This window comes from Chaetodon trifascialis, chromosome 4 (genome assembly GCF_039877785.1).
Source record: "Chaetodon trifascialis isolate fChaTrf1 chromosome 4, fChaTrf1.hap1, whole genome shotgun sequence".
NCBI lineage: Eukaryota > Metazoa > Chordata > Actinopteri > Chaetodontiformes > Chaetodontidae > Chaetodon > Chaetodon trifascialis.
Window position 1 is genome coordinate 9003273 of NC_092059.1, and position 20454 is coordinate 9023726.

The 20454-nt window shown below is 41.4% G+C and overlaps 1 protein-coding gene across 1 annotated transcript in view; it reads right to left on the minus strand.

Moving 5' to 3' along the window:
• ell (elongation factor RNA polymerase II) overlaps positions 1–19926 on the minus strand; it is a 34245-nt gene extending 14319 nt beyond the window's left edge. The window contains exons 1-2 of the mRNA XM_070960859.1: positions 19718–19926; positions 7319–7363 (exon numbers count right to left, since the gene is read on the minus strand). Coding sequence (XP_070816960.1) covers positions 7319–7363; positions 19718–19852 — 180 coding nt within the window. The 5' untranslated portion in view covers positions 19853–19926. The remainder of the gene's footprint in view (positions 1–7318; positions 7364–19717) is intronic.
• Positions 19927–20454: the final 528 nt, after the last annotated feature.

The following is a 20454-nucleotide window of genomic DNA, read 5'->3' on the forward strand; positions in this document are numbered from 1 at the left end:
ACAACCTATTTGAACTTAAACACTCATTTTCTTTAATGTATTCACTACTATAAACAAATGCTCGTACTGTATACGTGGGAAACCTGGCACAGACTAGACAAAGCTTTGAATGAGCCTGAGGGTTTTCTCGCTGGCTTCAAAAACACTTAAACTGCAACTTAAATCTGCTGCCTTGTCGTCTTGTATCTTATGTCTACTCGGACAGTCTGTGCAATGCAGAATGTTCCTAATTGTGTCCCGAATGTGTGATTGGAGGAACTGCAGGTAAATTGCTATAACAGAAGAACTATGATAGGTATTCCTGCAGTCTCTGGCCCTCAGCTCAGTTATGCACATCATATTCCACCCCCAGAAGTACCTTCCTCCCACACTACAAGAGTTACTTTTAGACGACTACAGAGGAAGTGGGGTTAACTGCAGTGAACTAGAGCTCCCAACCTTGATTCATCAGCAAGCTGCAGGACACTTTGTTTAAATGGATACAATAATTTAACAAGTGACAAAAAGGAATGCAGATGCTGCGTTTTAACTTTAAAATACATCTTGCATTATTGCAGTTAGGGTGAAAGTGGTACATTTGGAACATTTTTAATGCAGTAGTCACTAATCTTCTTAGAGAGAAATGTGAGGGAGAGCAGAGAAAGCACAGGGTGACACTGAAACCTTGTCTTGCCACTTGAGTCTACCTTATTGCACCTAAAAATAGTTTTAACACCCTATCATTAGAATGTGTATCCAAGAGTGAAAACTCCAGTTAAAGCAGTTTCAGACTAAAGATAAGAGCGGGCGCAGGTTTGTGTTTCCAGGAGGGCCTGGCAGGCTGACCCCCTGCTCAGCTCTGTTTTCCTGAGCACGGATTCAAGTGGTGTCACAGCCAAGGCTTGTGCATCACACTGAGACAGGGTAACAAAGAATAGCTGAAGTTACCAATTAGATTAGTACCCCAGCGCAGGTCCTCTGGAGCAGTGAGCAGTTCATTGCCAGTGGCCCAGCCTAGATGAGAGGCTCAGCCTGTGACTCACTGCTGGGACCGACATGCGGTCTGACTGTGGGCAGCTCAGCTCTGTTTACCAAAGGTCTCGACACGTGTGAAGGCTGCAGGTGGCCAACTATAAATAAATACAATGTCCTTTATTTGCCCTCCTGTGCTCTCAGTTATCAATAATGCTCCACTTCTACATACGGACACTGCTTCTGCATCAGTCTACCTCATTCAGATAAACCAATAACTGCTAGAATTTCAAGCAATCATTAATGTAGTTTTGCTTTTTTTTATCACCAATATTACCATTACCAATAATTAACACAGGATGGAGTCTACCTACAATACAAGGCTGTGGACTGAACACTACAGTATGCTAGTAAGCACACATTTATCATAGCAGGAGGTGGAAGTGATGAGCTGACCTGCCACCAGGTAACAAGATATGTTAACATCATAAGTTCTAAATGTTCTTGCTCTTTATTTGCACTGCTGGTCCATCCCTGCCTCTTGCCCAACAGGCCCTACCATTCTTCACTAAGTCCTAAATTATGTTTAAAGCTATGTCTAAGCTCCGGACATCAACCAGCCACTGCTAGCAACAGGAAGATGGTTCTGGAAAGCCCCATCACGACACCGTTTTACCAGATATACGCTTGTGTCATTGCTTTTACATGTGAAATACAGCAAGCAAAAACACCATGATGTAGTGGTTCGAACACAGGAAAATGTATGCTTGTGGGAAGAGGGTTGAGAGTGATACAAGCTGTACTGTGCCATGTGTTGAAAACTCAATCGACAGCTGGTGAAGTCATATTACAGTAGTGTGTGAATCCAGAGATGATTAAGAGGCAGAGGGACTGACTGAAAGGCAAGGCACCGAGGAGTGACTCCCATTGAGGATGAAAGACGCTCCGTTTAACTAACATGTGAGTGTTGCAACCACAATGTGAATAACAGAACAGTACGGTTTCTGAAGAAAATTTGTCGTCATCATCAAGATGAAAGCCAACACTCCCTTGTTTGCCGTTACCGAGTGGGGCTTTTCTCTAGTTTGTCTGCATCTAGACTACACATCAGTCTCTTTGTGGACTGGGTGTGCTGACAAGCTTTTTAATTGGAAAGTTATGAGTGTATAAAATATGGTAGTGATGTGATGTGTGACATGCATGTGTTTGATTTTGATGCTTTCCATGCCCATGCTGTGGATTATAGAATCAACACAATAAGATGTGCTCCACAATTTATCAACTTTCCACCACACCAATGACTTGAAAACCAAAGTAACTTGATCCAGTCAGGCCAGAATATAACACCAAGCATTGGTTCATTTCTGACCCGCTCCACCCTGAACAACAATGGGGATAACCTCTCTGCGGATACTTTTAACTTCAAGCTAGCGTTGTTTTGTAAATCTAACTGATTACTAACAGGAAAAACTAAAAAACCCCCAAGTTAATCAGTTTAACTTACAAATTAAAAATCCTGCATGCAGCATCTATTGAAGTCTTTATCAAAGCTTCAAGAGCTTTAGCCTGCTGTTGCCACAAAACCTAGACAAAACAGAGCAAAGGAAAAAGCAGAAGAGCTCACATTGAAGAGCCTCGAGAGATTACTTAGAATGCCAGATGAAGGGCAGGGACAGACAATGAAACATACCATCTCTGCAAGTAATAATCTTCTTTACACAACGTTTTCTAAGGGTGGAAGTGGATTTTAAACAGGTTGTCCTTGTTCTGACTGCAGCTAGCCTCATCTCCTCATTGTGCGTGGCATCTAGAAAACAATGCTTCTTTTCAGGAGGTGGTCATTAGAGAGGACTAACCTCCATGCACTTTGTCTAGTCCTCTCTCCAAGGCCAAGAGAGAGGGAGCAAAGATGGAGAAAGTCTAGTATTTTTACACCACTGTAAATATAATCATATGTCAAGAATGTCACCTGAGAAAATAAGTTAAAAAAGTAAGATGAAAACCAAAGTAAATGGTTGACACTGCTGATTTTCTCTGCTGAAAATCCATGCAGAGCGCTCTCTCTCCGACTGCCTATGCTGCCAGTTAAACATGCTAAATGGCCAAAACATCTGTGGATAAGGGTCAATTAGTATCAGTGGTGCACAATGCACCACAAAATCTATGATTAATATTTAGCCACATATGCTCAGCGATGGCCCGACGGCCAACTGTTGCTTTGGTTTGGCAGAATCAGAGAGTCTGCAACAAACAGCGATTCAGAGAGACAGACAGGGAGGGTGGAGTATAAGACAGAACAACAAGTAAAGAACATCGCCATACACTCAGTGCCACAGGCCACCTATTCAGTGAAGATAAAGGAAAGAAGAATGTAGTGTATCTGCCACACTGAAAAATAAATGAATACTTGAGGTGGCATCATCAAGCATGTTGAGGATTTTCTGTATTATGTAAGTTTAAAACAGCCCACCTCTGTGTCTTTGCATCTTTCATCCATTTTTAGTCTTGAAATTCTTTCTTTCTAAAAACTTCATCATGAGTGTGTGTGCACACACACTCATGAGAGCTCAGGGAGAGCTGTACAAGATGAATGGATATGAGTGAATGAAAATGGGATCTCATCGTGACAGCCAGGCCATCTGTTCTGTAATTTAGCCACTTTCACACTTCTGACTAGCATTCTGATCTCAACAGTAACAGATTTTCCTCCACAGAGAGCCTACTGCATCGGTGAAATACATGCTTTACTTTAGCATTTCAACAGCCAAAAAACATCAGATCACGAACATCAGGTTTCCCATCTGATGTGCAGCTGACAAACGTGACTTCATGTGACACATATGCATGAGTTCATATATAGTTCATATCAGTGCCTGCTAAAAGAAAAGAGATTCAAAACTCTTAGTTTGAGAACACAATGGGCAAGAGTCACACTGAATTATCTGCCTGCGTAGACAAACTCAACCCGTCGGTGCAGATAACACAGACATTCAGAAAAATGGATTCTGCTTGATGACAAAGCATCAAGTGAAAGAGGATGTAGTGTTCTGCACTGCACTATTCCCATTTTTACACAAGAACACAGACAGCAGGGTGGAAGCATCAAATGTACAAAGACTCCTCGAGGAGGTCGCTGGAGATGTGCGTGGAGAATGAAAACCAGTCACGGCACCGTGTTAAAACCCAATAAAGACTTGATTCAAATGCCACATTTCCACTAGCGCGGCTCGACTCGACTCGACTCTACTCTACTCTACCCGGTTGTTTTGTGTTTCCATTAGGGATAGTACCTAGTACCCGATACTATTTTTAGTACCTGCTCTGGCGAGGTTCCAAGCGAATAGAAGCGATACTATATGTGTGACGTCAACAGCCTGTCGGCCACTGATTGGCCGGAGAGTGTCGTCACTGGTCTGCAACGTCCAACACCGGAAAAACAATCCTGCCCCCTCCGTTGTAACGCCGGGCAACAACAACCGCTGACTTTATTCTTTATTCTCACTCGAGGGAAATGGCTGCTCGTAAAATATCACCGTGGTCCGTCGACGAGGTCCAGACTAAAAAGCCACAAACCGAGCAGCAAATACAATATCGCCTCGATGTCCTCCATTGTTTGTCGGCTCTGTTTGCGTCACGTACAAATTGACGTCATGGCAGTTTCGCGTATGACGACCCCGCCTACGTTGAGGAGGTACTATGAAGTACTCAATTGTAATGGAAACTCAACCAAACCAAGTAGAGTAGAACCGAGTCAAGTAGAGCTGGAACTGTGTAATGGAAATGTGCCAAAAGTGACAGTTAAATACTGATTTTATATATTGTAAACGAAAATCACAGACAATAACAAAAAAAATACAGACATCACCTACAGCAACAACCATATCCAATATCTTTACAGCCAAATTCTCCAAGACAACATACAGATCAAACAGGCTGCCGCCGCTTGAGGTCTGTTTGAGAATTTGGAAGGCAAGTGTATGGAGAGCTCCCAACTGTGTGTGTGTGTGTGGTGCACTGCAGTATCGGCAGAATGAGGTTTTGGCAGGTGTAGTGCTATAATGTGATAGTGCTGCGGTTTGTGAGCAGTTTCTGCTTGTTATCTATGTGCCTATGACACGTGAGTGCCAACTTTAAGAGTAAATTGCTATCGTACCTGTAGGTCACCGTTTCCTCCTGCATTCCCAATTTTCACCCTCTACCATGAGTGGGAACTTGCCCACTGTATTCATTGCTGAATTTTAGAAGTGACATGATGGGAAGCCAATATAATGGGCACAGCTCTGTGTTCTTGCTGTGCCATAAGTTGCTCAAATCATCAATTTTCAGTCATTCTTACAAGAAATACATTTTCGTACTTCTTTTTCATAGTTTTGACCATCTTGTTATTGCAGACCAATAACAATTCCCACTGTCACCGCTGAGATCTGGGGATGTGGCAACTCTAACGCTTCAGGAGGAAGCACTTTAGGGTAAACAACATGATGATCCTCCTCAGCAAATGGAGAAATTTAGAGAAGTTTAGATTGTGTAAGACCAGTGTAGCAGGCACCAATTAATTAATAATTAATCACCCTTCAACCCCAAGGACCCACATTCAAACCCAATTTCTGAATATGGTGCCAACCAGTACTGTAGTTTTTCAGATCACATGTAATGACCTGTGATAAGCCAGTGTCACACTCCACACATGTCAAAGGCATGGGGTACAGTAGGACTGAAGATCTAGATCGATGTTAAGACTTATAGGGTGATGCTAGAAATCCTGCTGTTGCTGTTGTTGCACTGTGACCTTGTTTACAGTAATGCTCACAAACAGCCCATTATGACAACGTTTTGGACAGAGACACATAACCAATAAAATCTTTGTACATAAGGCAAATCACCAAATGAACCAGCCCTTTGGATGCCACTCAGAACGGCAACTTGCCAGTATAGAAGTGCATATAGACTCCGTATGCATGTCAGGCTGGGCAGGCTTACACATGCAAACCCTGCCTTTTGCCAATGCAGGAAGCAGCTGCTTGTGCAGAGAATGCTTGTAAGCACGAGGATGTTTATTGTCTTCATGGGGACAGTTAATTGCTCATATGGAGAGTACTGGCACTCCAGTGCGAGTTTTGTCATTATCATAAACAAGCAGGTACTGTTTACATAAAGAGGCACAGTTTCTTGCATTCTAGAGTATAAGAACAATTCTTCTGCTTCTCCATGTAGCTTCCTTGTGCATTTACTGACTTGCCCCTATTGCAGAAGAGAGGCAACTAGCTTTGCAGCAGTGGTGAATATTAGCAGCTGATGAACAGTCAACCTCGGGGAAACACTGCATTGCATTATCACCAGCTCTGTTAATACTGCTTACACTTAAATTGGTTGACTTTGGGCCTTACCTTATGAGGCAGCTGGATTCTTGAGATCACAAGATCACACGAGCTGAGAATCCATCTGGCTAGGTATCAAGTTGGGCACTTAAGGCGGAACCAATCAGTCCTATGAGGAACTACTGGCAGCTAAAGGTGTGGTTTAGGTGTGATGACAGGGAGAGAAACAACTCTTTGAAAACAACAATGGCGGCTCCAAAAGAGGTTAGCGAAGATGCTGCTACAGCATCGCTTACATCAGAACTAGGGAGCATTTCTTCATTGAAAGAAGAGCAAAGAACGGCACTGAAGGTTTTTTCCCCCAAGCTGGCTTCATCAAGAGTTGTACTCCATAATATGCAGAGCTGATTGGTTCAAGTTTTTGAGTATTTTTCGAACATGCCTGCCCTGTCCCAAACTTTTTCCAAGGACAACTTCCCAGATGCTTGCATGTGACAAACCATTTGTTGTGTCAGGTTACAGTCGGGCACCAACAAGCTATCAGCAACAGGGAGCAACCTTCAATGCGATACAGTTTCCCAGAAAAAACTTTAAAAGCATCACTCCTACAAACAACTCTAAGAGTGTCTTAAAGACATTCGAACATCAAATTTCATCTAGTTCTTTCTATGGACAGAAACATGAGTCTACTGACAAAAAACAAAGGCTTTACAAAGAATACAAACAAACACCGTGATTCCTCATTTATCTTTCTATACTGCCTCTGACATCGCACTGCATGGTGGGAAAGAAATACCGACAGAACAAGGAGAGTTTTTAAGAACCAGGCAGCAGTTTAGAAGCAATTTTCCTGCCACACCAGACATGATGAGGGGCCTAGTCGATGCTTGGCACATTTAGGAGCCAAAGCAAAATAAACCCAATGTTGTTGCCAGTTGCAAGAGAGGCTGGGAAAAAAATATTTTTACTCTTTTTATTAACGTAAAACTGTGTTTGCACTGGAATGGAAGAGACAGCGAGGAAGAGGAAAGAGTGAAATATGTTCTTACCCCTTGGTTTCCATTAAATCTGATCAATGGCTGTGATGACAGGACCTAGAAAAGACAAACAACAGCATGATTAAATAACTATCAAGGTAACGACAATAAAAGAGTTCAGTCACTCAAAATGTTACACGCTCTCATTATGAACTACTTACATATGTGTTTAATAAGACAAAATCAATTCATAGACGGTTATGGATTAAAGCTGCCATCATTTATGAGTTGATCAAGCTCATTTTTCTTACTTTGCTTTCAGTTATGAGAGAGAGGACACGTTACTTTAACTATGCAAGTTCCTAAAACCCATAAAACATAGGCTGACTGAGACAGATTTACATAAAACCTTTGTTTCAGGGAGATGTCAGCCACAGAGAAACCACAATTTTAATTTCATTTTCTATTCAAAGCTATAAGATTACAATTTCAAATTTGCATGAGCTAAATTTACATCATGAAGACAAATACTCCTTCACTGTAGTACTGTGTGTTTCTACAGGCTGAGCCCATGATAAAGAACTATTTGCTTTTATTATTCATCAAAAAACAAGTCCAGTGGTTAAATCCCATTCATTGAAATATGTATGAACATAATACAGTTGCACATTTCTTACATCTATGAGAAATGCTCATGAAATTAATAGATATATATCTCTGTCCATTAAATGGACCACCTGAAAAACTCAGGACTGGAATGTGTGGCCACCACCTTCAGATAATTCCTCTTCAAGCCAAACCAGTTAGCACGTCTGCTATCATCCGACAAAAACAGAGATTGATTGTGTGTGTTGTTGTCCAGTCAGCCAGTCAGCCAATAGCTGGAGCTCACCACTGACATTTTTCAAATATTTCCAGACACAGACGCCCCCAAATAAGGCTCAGATAAGTCTGGTCATCATGTGAGGGAGTAATGCACTCAAAGAAGCTGTGGTTCAAAGTATCTTACGTTAGATCTGAAACAATTAATCTGAATTATTTTGAGTAATTTTTCAAGCTTCTCCATTGTGAGGATTTGCAGATTTTTTTTGCTTATGTGATGAGTATCTTTGGGTTTTGGACTGTTGACTGGACAAATAATGTGACAATGTCTCCTTAAGCTTAACACAACCTGTCAAAGGCATTTTTCACTATTTTACTGACTAAATAATTACCATTTTTTGGCATAGAAGAGTTATTGCTGTTATTTGCTGTTTGTTATTGCTTCAATGTCCAAAAACGGTCAATCCAGTGTGACTGAACATGACACTGAACTGAAGATGAAAACCTGAAGTAGGGTGAACATTCCTGGCACTAGTGAATTTGCATGGTAAGATGGCCTACTCAATATAATAAATTACAATAGGCTGAGTAATGCCCTCTTGCAAGCCATGTCAGTTTTGGAGACAAAGGAAAAGAGGAAGGGCTGAAAATGGTTTCTACTTCACTTTCGATCATATTCAGCTGTTTCAGTATCAGATCCACAGTCCTGGGGTGTTTCTCTATGCTTTCCGTTTACCATTTGATTTCTAAGAAGTCCACAGTTAGAGCCAGTTTCATTATTTCAGATGGAGTAAATCAAATAGACAGAAGTACTTTCATTCCTCAAAGCAAAGACTCTATTGGCGAGCAATACTGGAGGATTATTTTAAAACAAAGTTAAAAGTGCCAAAGGAGTACCCAGAACCAAAGACATCGCCAACAGTGGTCCAATTCCAGCTGACTGCAGCAACTGGACAACCATTACTGTTGGGCCCCATGTTTTACGTTATCTTATGGTCTGTATCTATTACAATGCAAATCTGATTCTCTGGTGAGAACAGCACATGAGACAAAGCAGCAGCATACAGAAAGCACCGAGAAAAAACAGTCTGTCTTTGCAAAGTCAACCTCAACCGTACCGTCAAGATGGTTTGTTTTTAAGACGTCACTCGTGAAGCAGAATTTGTTTTCAAAAACATTTATCATGAAACACTACTACCGGGACAAACTGTGAACTGAGAGAGGAATAACCCTGGCATTTCACTGACTGTAAGAACTAAACATTTCTGAACATCAAAAGGAGGAAGTTACTTTGAGTTCTCTTCCTTGGTGCTGCTTTAGTGGATCAAATGTGATCAAGCCAGAGAGCTGAAAGTTCAACGAAGGGCAAGCCTATTAAAGACACAACAAGCTTTGTATTCCTGCCTGATCCAGAGATATGGGAAACGCATACAAAGGCTTGGGGGCTTCTGTCCTCTGTGCCACTTCACTTACACACCAACTTTCAGTTTAACACAGGTAACTTCTTGATTCCGTGACATTATGCTATGTACCACATCTCTTCAGTACTTCTGTTGTTGAAAACTGCATTTGAGCAAAGGTTTTTTTCATGACTGAGATGTAGAAAGTCTGTGCACATCCTGCCCAAACCTTACTGCCTGAGCTTTGAAGGTTGCAGCTTGTTTTGCAAACCCTTCCGGCATTAGCGTTGCTAACCTGACAACATCTCACGGGCTAAAGCCATCACCAAGTCTGTTGCAAGATTTATTTACATTTGTGGCCTAAACGCTTAGCTGGAAGTGCTGGACGACAAATTATTAACACAATCTGATGTAGTAGCACTTTTCATACCTTTTTAAACACCCCTCCCTTCAACCAAAATCACTCACTCGCCTCCACTCTCCTTCACTTTTGACCCTGTAAGTAGTGAAAAGTCATTTTGGTCACCAATACTACTGCTACAGACTTTTTTTTTTACATGTTCACATTGTTATTGTCAGCACGTTGCAAGCTAGCAGTAGCATTTAGCTGAAAGCACCACTTTGCCCAAGTATAGACTCAGAGCCACTCGTGTGGTTGTAGCCTGCTGTTACACAAAGACATTACTGAGTACCAGGTTGTGCACGATATCAGAAATTGAAGGCACAGTGAATTCTGGAATGGCAATTCAACTTGCTCAAACCTTTTTGGCCTAAATAAATAAAATTATCTTGCCAACAGTATGGTATTGTGTCACTCTGTCCTGAGCTCTGTACACTCAGGGTTTATTCAGGAACACCAGACCTTTCATGGAGCCACACTCCCTGGTCTACCCCTGCAATGTTTAACACAGCACCAGTTTTAGCACTCCCACCCTCCCCCTCCCCCATCCCCCATCCCAGCACTGCTAACATAGTGCTACCCTCAGCCTGTTCATTTGAATGGGCTGCTGACATGTCACTATTCTCTGGGACCTGAGCCCAGAACGTTCCACAGAGCTAACCTTAGGGACAGAGTATGGGTCCTGACCATGGATCGATGACAAGGCCGGTGATGTTCCTGCATGCTGCCAACCAGCAACAGTGTGGGGATCAGCTGGACACAGCACGGAATGGCAGCCAATCAGCCAGTGATAAATCTGAACTGATGACAATGCTGTTCAAGTCCGTTTCCTACTACAGCGTAAACGTTTGTCTTCAGACCGTACAGTTCCTCGCAGTATTAATTACACCCACACTGACAATTTTTCAAACAATATTTTGTGTGCAAAAGTTGGTAAAAGTTTTGGGCTATCAAATTTCAACTGTAAACTGTTGCTTTTGAATCAGTATGTATTCTTGTAGAATAAAGGCTTCAAGGTTTTTCAAGGTTTGGAAACAGCAGTTGGCAAAACATTCTCACCATAAGGTCCATTTATTAGCAGTTCTAGAACTTCTGATTGTATTACATGACCTTCTTCAGCAGATGACTGCCCATTTCCAATGAGTTCTTTTTTTTCCCACAAGAAGTCCTTGACATGCTGTGCTTGTCTTGCCAAATATTTTCCAGTGTATTCTTATGAGTATTGAGAATTAGCAAGTAAAACTTGACTTGAGCTTGTAAACCTTCTTGGCCAACAGACATTGGTATTTCACTATAAAAACTTGCTCAGGTTTATCAAGGGTGTGAAACAGTTTTATTGAGTATAAGATTTGCCAACTAGGCCACAGTCTCCCTGAAACCTTTCTGAAAACAAGCCCAAGCATCTCAACTGGCCTATTAACAAAATATTACAAGATGAAATATTGCTGTATAGTATATGTTATGTTAGCGGAGTTTGAATTCACTTTTTAAAGTGCAAAGGACACAAGATAGGAGTTTGTTTAAATAAGCAACTGGGCATAATTCATGGAAAAATACCAGCCTCTTCATACAGATGTGCTCTTTAAAGGCCAGATTGAAGCAAATTTTATCCACACATATGAGTGTAACTCTCCTCTCTTGGATTATGATTTCTTTGTTTTGTAGTAGATGCACACAGGAATAGCCATGTCCAAATCCCTATGGGCATGGCTGTGTCACTCAAATTGTCAGGTGTTTAGTTACATCACTGTCACGCTGATGAGATGTTCCATCTGTCTAGGATTTCAGAGGTGGAAAGAGCATTTTGTGTCACACGCCGTACTCTGCAAGAGTGAAATGGTACTGGGTGTCCCTAGTCTCAATGCGTCACTAAGTATGTACTGTGCGTAAAAACGTGGTGAACCAGTTTACTCCTTAAAAATATCTGACAGAGGAGTGTCAGATGAGTGAAGTAACTCACTAGCACACAGGCCTAATTGGAGCTACTTGTTGATGTATTTACTGTAACTAGCTCTTCACTGCTAGAAAGCCTTTGAAGCTTTTAGTGCTCATTTCATGAGTGCTGAGCTACCTTTCATCTAGTGCTTGAAATGACAATGCAAATTTCTCGTGTGCATCATTTCTTTGTTGTGGGGTAGGATCAGTACATGTGGAGTATGACACACTCACTATATACAGACACAACACGATTTAAAAAAACCAGCAGCAAAATTCCGGTCCCAACCCTGCTTCAAAGATGCCACTGTGTTTGCCTTAGTTCCTTACTTAAGCCACACCTCTGTGGGGGTGGGTGAGTCTTAAAAGTGAACTTTACATTTGAAAATGATTTTAGGCTAACTTAGAAAAAAGTGTTCCATCCATAACAATATGCTGAATAACATAAACGCGAATACAGATTAACAACAGCTGTGCGGTGTGATCATCGATAACCCCGATTCCAAAAAAGCTTTTATGAAGTGTTCCCAAGTCCATGTAGTAATGCCTGTGAACGACTGAGCCTTTCGATGATGCCCTTTTCATACCTTATCATGATACAATCACCTGTTACCAATCAACCTGATTACCTGTGGAATGTCCCAAACAGGTGTTTTTGAAGCATGCTACAACTTTCCCTGCAGTTTATGGTTACCTCTGTCCCAACGTGTTTGAAATGTGTTGCCAGCATCAAATTCAGAATAAGCAAATATTTATAAAAATGACTGAAGTTGATGAGGTAAACCATTAAAGTCACTGTTTTGTACTGTTTTCAATTGAGTATATGGCAGAAATGATTTGCAAGTTATCACGTTCTGTTTGATTTGTTTTGCACAGTGCTCCAACGAGTAAAAGCCAGTAGAAATATAATCTAATGCAAAACTGCTACACTATACTATTACTGTTGCATTGAGACCAAAACTCACCATTTTATGTTTGCGGAGTGGTGTCAAACATAAACATGACTACAGATTGACAACAGCTGCATTGTGCGATTGTCTATGTTGGCATCAAAAATGTGTGACCACACAGAGAACCACGTCTTTTTAGAGGTTCTGCTTATTTGCATTTCTGCAACACCTGAGCATGTCTTCTAAGGCATACACCATTGTTTTCTAATAGCTTTTTACCAAACTGCAGCACAGGACCACTGTTTTCAGATTGATCCCCTCTGGAGAGCTAAATTTAGTCATCACAAAAGAGACCTTTAGCAGAAAACTGAAGTAAGCATCGCACGACCCCCAACCTAGTAAATAAAAGTACATTCAGATCTTGCCAAAAAGGTCAGCTGTGATCTTCTAGGAATCCAGGGCCTTGACAAAAGTAATGTGAAAGTGATGCCTCCGCAGGCATTCAAAGCAGACTTGAAAAGTGTAAATAAAAAGCCCAAACCAAAGGAGGGAAACCATCAACTTCACCAACTCATCTGAACATCTAAAATTAGTTCTTAACCTCTTACAATCTTGCAACACTTACATTTCACTTACACTCCCTGGTGTATTGTAGTGCGCTGCATCCAGTTTGATTGACTGAGATCTCCACCCTATTGTGAGCTCCAAAACAAGCAGAAAAACTACACTGGCTCAGCATGGTACCAGTGAATCTTTGGCAAGTTGTGCCCCGGTTTTCCCCATATTATCAAAATAAATCAATATTGCAGAAATACCCTGAAACATTGTGACATTATTTTTGGGTCATGTCACCCGCTTCTACAAAGATACACATTGAAACACCTGCTTAACAATCACGTCTCATTCCCTGGTGTTACAAAATGAAAATGAATCAAGTCAAAATAATCTTTCTAATACACTACTGTTGATTAAAAATGCCTTGCTTCTCTGCTTATATAAAAACTGCTTCTAGTACATCAATTTTCAAGGCAAAGAGTTGCATACAAGCCAAGAACCAAAGACTGTTTTCAATACTGGTTTCTGGCTTCAGATGAAGTTGGGCAGTGGTGTCTCTGGGTCATTACCGCTACCTGAATATGAAAATGCTGCTGGAGTTTGGCAGCCTTTTTTGGAGTCTGCCATGCATGGACGTCTCATAGACGGTTGAAATTGAAGATTACAAACACAGTTTCATTGGACATGGGATTACCATTTAAAACTGTCACTCAGCTGAAAACACTGACAAAAATAAACACTCTGACTCTCAAGGAGAGTGCATTATTAGAAATTAAAAAGAGGAATCTCCTTTGATAAATCAGTCTTTTCAAATGCAGACAGGCCTGCTTTGATTTAGCAGAGATTCCTTCAAGGTTTCCATTTCCATTCAAGTTTTCTGAATTGATGCAGCAACATTTCATACATTAAGTCTGGGCATTGATTCATTATGGTTGCTCACCTACTGACTGACATAATGAAAGCATACGTGGATAAACTTGTTCCTCCAGTTAAAATTTTGTACCTGTCTTCAAGCATCATACTGCTCAAATACTGGTTACAAACCACAGGCAGAAAGCACAAAGCATGTTTGTGGACCAAAGACCACTGACTAATCTCTTGAAAAAGCCATAGCCGGTCAGGGAGTCTGCCCTGTGTGCGGTGACACCAGGTTGACATGGTCACTTGTAGCAACCCCGCCACAGGACAGACGAACACCATGACATTTAGAGTCATATTTGGCCTTAGTAGTTATGGTCATCTCTTGCAGCGTCCCGTGATCTGCTGAAACTGGGGAGTCAGCATTCCTTAAATAACCACTGCAGTGGCACAGGCTGACCAGTGTGAAGAAACAAAATCCCCTCTCAGTCTCCATTACTTCCCATACCATCCCCATAGGGGTCGAGACAGGAGGTAGACTGCAGCCAAGCACAAGAGCAAAACTGACATGCTGTAAACTGACCTCCTTAGTGAGGCCTATAGCCCGCCTCCACAAGTACTTAACTGAGGACTGATCTTCATCTGCACAAAAACATCTGGCATCTGACTTTTTTTTTTTTAATAGAAACTGTAATTCAAAATCTGGAGGACTTTCAGATAACCGATCATGCAGAGAATGTCAATGTCTCATCAATGGAAGCATACATATTCCAGTAATCAAAAGGCGCTTGTTTACCTGATGAAGAAGCCTAACTGCTTATCTTAATGCAATCAATCTGTCTTTCTGTGGTGACGGTATAAAGCTCATCCAACAACACTGAGGATATCTTCCACATACAGACTCAGTCCAGTGTCAAACAACCTAATCCAAGTCTTTCACATCCCAAGCTCAAATGAGTTTGCTGACATCACTGTTGAGCAACTCAACAATTCTCCAATCTGGCAATGTCATGCCATAATTCGAAGCGTGCAATATTTATTGCTGCCTGGTCCTGTCATTACGCAACACGCCTACCACAGCAGGAATCTCGTCTGTCTCCAAACCATCAGGTTTCATTTTAACAGTTTCTTATTAAAAAAAGAACTGAATTTAAGATTACATTACTGCACGAATCATTACAGTTACATATGTATAATTCATTCCAGGTGAGGTAAACACAGAATAAATGACCAACTACAGGATGGGTGACCATACTGTGATATATGTCCTTAAAAATGTAAAACATACTCGGCTTATAATCACCGATCCATTACCTCGCCACAAGACAAAAGAAGTGACTTGGGCCAACAAAAGGCTTTAACATTCATATGGGACTACTCATCCCTCACCAGTGTAAGACTGCAGAGTCAGCGCTCGAGATTTATTGTCAGTTCTTTGCAAGCTCTCCTAGATTGCCGATGAATGTTCATCTTATTTTTCAGACAAGCTTAGTATTTAATGCAATGCTTAACCTTTATGGGCTTTCTATTTTGAGAATTTAGGAACAGCCACATCTTTCACAGTCAAGAAAACTAAGTTCTCCTGAATCAGACCATTTAAACACTGTGTTTTCCAATACTGCGCTGTAATAACAGTCATCCAGAGACGTAATTATAAACTTTTATGTTACCTCTCCATAACCTTCAGCTTGATGACGCTCAAGTAGCCTTACTCATTTCCTTGCTTATGTCACAGGCATTAAAAAAAGAAAGAGTGAGTCTCTGGGCTGCTGGTCCCGCAGCAGGAGTTCCAGTTCACTCTGTCCTCAGACGCACCAACAGAGGAACCAGCTGACAGTCACGTCTCATGCAGGAAGCAGTCAATACACTCAGCTATTGCTACTTGATGACTGGTGGGGCACAATGCACTTCGAGAAAACACACTAAAAAATACTCACAGTTTTTCACAAGATTCTCAGTACAGTAACACTGAGCACTCAGCAGCCTAAATGAATCAGCTTAACATCTAGGCCAACATTTAGCATTTGGGTGTCTTACACTGGAATGATAAACGAGCCAGGGAGAATTTTCTGTTCTCCTCATGCACAAAAATGCAGTGACAAAATTAAGAGTTCAACTGTTCCAGCTCATCTCGATGTCAGATAGACATCTGACCACTTCGGTGTAAATGTAAGAAGATATCCTTTCTCAACATGCGTTTGTGCACATGTGGTCTGTGTTAGTTGAGGGACTTAATATATTTGCACAGCACCGTGGTCGTGCTGTTGGGTTTTCATTGTTATCTTTTCATTGATGTTTCAATACTCTGCTTTTAAATATACATGGCTCTGAGCTCTCGTCTGTGAGGCGAACTGAGGAGACTGTTAATTTGCTAGCACAATTTAATACATACAAACTCATAATGTAATCAATTTAGACATGAGGAACAACCGTATTCCTGTGCATGATCACTGTGTCAGATGGGTGGTTTAATGTATGCTCATTATCTGTGATCATGTGAAGCTACTGTGACTGAGTTACAGTCACGTTAACAGCTTCTACAGGTCTTCTGTGTGTTCCTCATGTGTGTCTGATTTTTCAAAAAGTACACTGTTGTCACATGGTACGACAAACGATATGTCAGTTTCAACACATATAGCCAACTAAAAAATGGGCTCAATCCAAAGAATCAAATCTCAGATCCCATCTCCCAAACTGTTGACCACAGGGACACACACCCTCCCCACAAAAAGCCATACAGACATCTGGTTACTCAATATCCCTGATCAGGCCAAACTGTAAGTAAAGGTTTTAAAGATGGAGCACCAGAGAAAGATTGTTGATATTTGACCTCAACAGCCAAACAAATACACTCTTCCCTTCAGTGCTCCTGAAGCTACACCCCACAAATTCATGAACGTGCATTGCCAAACCAAAGGCACAAACAACTGGGTAAGTTGACCAAAAGAGAAATATGGTGGGATCCAGAGTGTCTGCTGCCAAAAATAAGTGACGCTTCACAGCCAAGGACTTTCAATCCATGAGGTTCTCCATAGCGAGTAAAATATTTCTATACTAAGCTGGCAAGGCAGCATCTCTGGTGCTATTTACGGTTCATTATTATCGGGGTATACAGTAGCTCTGCTGCTCGTGGGTAAGGATCTTGAGGAGGGAGAGTAGCCGACTGAAGCAGAGGAAGAGGCAGAGGTTGGAGTGCAATCGGTTCCCCTGCTGATTAGCTTAAATCAGGTTCTGAGGCTCGGTTAAGGCACTTTTTCTGTTTCTCGTTTATAGAGCCAGGCCTGCGTATGAACAGTATGAAAGTATTTTTTCACACAGAACAAACAGCTCGAGGACTGTGAGGAGATATTTGCTGAATTTGACAAAAAGTGTATCAAATTAGAATCACAGCAAGTCTGTACAAGAGGCAACTCTCAATAAAATCGTTTCTTGAAATCTAGCCAGTGGTTAAAGTAATAATATCCAGGCTTTGTACAGCTATATTCAATATAGAAGACTTGTCACTTGCAAAGATAAAGAAAAGTTGGGAAATTGATTTGGGGTGACCGCCCACCCTCCTTTGACAGGTGGATTTGTGAGGTCATGCATTTTTTCATAATACAAAAACAAGATGGACAAGATGGGTATCCACTGTGAAATTTGCTGTCGTGTGGAAACATTTAACTGTGCCTCTCATCTCCTGAAAATGGGTATTGCTTTGGATGTGCAAACTACTCTGTGAACTGAGTGTTTTTGTTTTGTTTCCTTGGAGTTTGCTTGTTTTATTTTGTTTAATTTCATCTATTCAGTGTGTCTGTATCTGCTCTGTCTGCACACTGTTTTTCATGAAACGCTCAATTAAAATACACAGACAAAAACAAAACAAAAAGGTGCATCTTAACATAAACAGCAACGCTGTTTATGATTCCTGAGAATTTTTTGGAGTTTGTACTATTTACATTTTAAACACACAGTTGCATGGGAATATGCATTTAACATGACTTTGTGGAAGTAAAACAACGGTGATACTCCTCAAAGAAAGCCCAGCCATCGTTAACCCAACATGCTGGAGTATTGTCCTGCTTCCTTACGAAAAATTACAACCTATTTTGAATCACAAGCATAACAAATGAAGGGCAGTGGTACAAATCCTTGTGACTGTATTTGCTTTTCCATGTCTTAGTCAAAATAAGAATCTAATTTTACTGGAACCCTTTAGTGAAACTTATTGTACTGGTCTGGTGATACTTTTTTGTCCAATATGCTTCATTTTTCAGTCAGAAAACCTCTTCTGATAATTCAAATGCACATAACATTTAAGCAAAAAAATCTTAAACAAATGCAAAAATTTGCAATCACCCAAATGTGAGAGCGGTCTCTAAAGCACAAAGGCCCTTTAAACGCTCTTTAAAATTTGCCACCAGCACAACTGCTGCATCTATGGATCTTAAAGAGTTGAGGTTTTACCCCGTACTGACAGCTCCTTCTGTGTGTCACAAATTGGTTTAATAAACACTCTTCCTACAACTAGTAGCCCTTCATTACCTATCACAGTTGTGTTTTCTGGCTTATCAGCTGCAGTCCTGCTGCACACAGCCACTGAAGCTGGAGATAAGGCCTTCTCGTCCTGGCCTGCCAGGTTTTCCCTGTCAAATATTTATAGAAGCTGAAACGTTAGATGGCCATCATCAGACTTATGGCTCTCACACAAGAAGCCTAGCAGCAGCAGCAGCGGCAGCGGCAGCAGAGCCATTTCAGAGATCAGACCATGAATTCAAGCTCTTATTTTAAAAAGACGACTGACAAGAAAATGCGTTGAATCCGCCGTTTAATAACTTTGACGCACTTCTAAGCTATCAAGTGGCGGTGAGGGGGCTGGGAGAGGAGATGGCCATCTTTCGCATGAATACTGGGTACTTTTCCAAATTATTCATCATGCTGTCATTGGATACCCAACCAAGGCAACGCTTCCTTTCAGTTAACAATTAAAAAAAAATAAAGAAAAATCAAAGTCAGTGAGAGGACAGGGCTTATATACTCAAAGGCAGCCGTTTCCATTATGTGGGCAGCTGCTGGCTAGTTAAGCTAACAAGGTTTTCCAGATTTTTTTGACAGCTTAACAAACTTTATGGAAACGAGTAACGTTACACACAACTGAAGTTTGCTCCCACATTTTCAGTTTAAATTATTAAATGTCATAACAAACATTCTGGAAAGGCACGTTAACAACCACAACGAGGAAAAAACTGTTAAAACAAACACCCGAATATAGTGAAAAAACTACTCAGGTTCAGTATCCAGTAGCAGCGAGCTGCCAGCTCGGTAAATGACCGAGTAACGTTACGGTGCTCAGCGGTCGGTGTGGAGTGAGTCTGGGTGTAGCTACAAAAAGATGAACAGCTACCCAACATCCAACATCCCTCAGCCCGGCCAGTCGAGAGCGATTGATCGCCAAACTAGACACTTAACAAGCCAAACTAGCCAGCCTCAACCAGACTGCCGTGGCGGTGTATCGCAGCGTGAAGGCAGCGGCAGACCGAGCGGGGGACTGACCTCACTCCGCCTGTCACAGCCGCCCGGACAGACTTCAAACGCGAACCAAAACGCCACGGTACCGAGAAGGGCCATTTACCTTGTTGCTCTGATAGCCTTCAAACGCTCTCAGGGCGCTGTCAGTGAGTTTAACGTGAAAGACGGAGACATTGCTACCGTTGCTCACTCTTCCACAGGACAGTCCGTAGCACTGCTCCTCCTTCAGCGCCGCCATCTTGCTACCGTTCCCACCACGCGCACGGACGCACTCTGTCGTAAACCGAGAACTCCCGTTGCTTTTCAATGAATATTCAATGACCGCTCACTGACGATGAAGTCACCGAGCAGTAATGAAGCCCTATATAGTCACACGTGTAATAAGACAAAATCACATTTACATACCAGAAAACATCATTCACGACTAAGCGCTATTAATCATAGACTTTAACTACATTTAAAACTACTTCGGAGACGACACGTGCATCAGAAAACTAACTTATACCTGATGATACTATTGTGCTTTGTAATTAAAAAGCTGTAATTATGAATGGGTGGGAACAAAACATATTTTAAGCAGTATTTAGGAATTAGCAGTCCACATCAGTAATGCGTAGGAAGAGAGAAACGATAGGTCATCTGATTACGTCAGCGAAACGTCAATGTCTGGAAGAAAAAAGAAAAAGTACACCCACTTTGGAATGTCCAGAAAATTTGGGAAGGTGTCTGTAAACAAATGAAACATTTTTCTATAAAGCATGTGAGACTCAACTATCTTAGAAACAAGTTTTCATGTAGTTGCTGCACAAATGTGGTTGCATATATTTTAATGGAAGATGT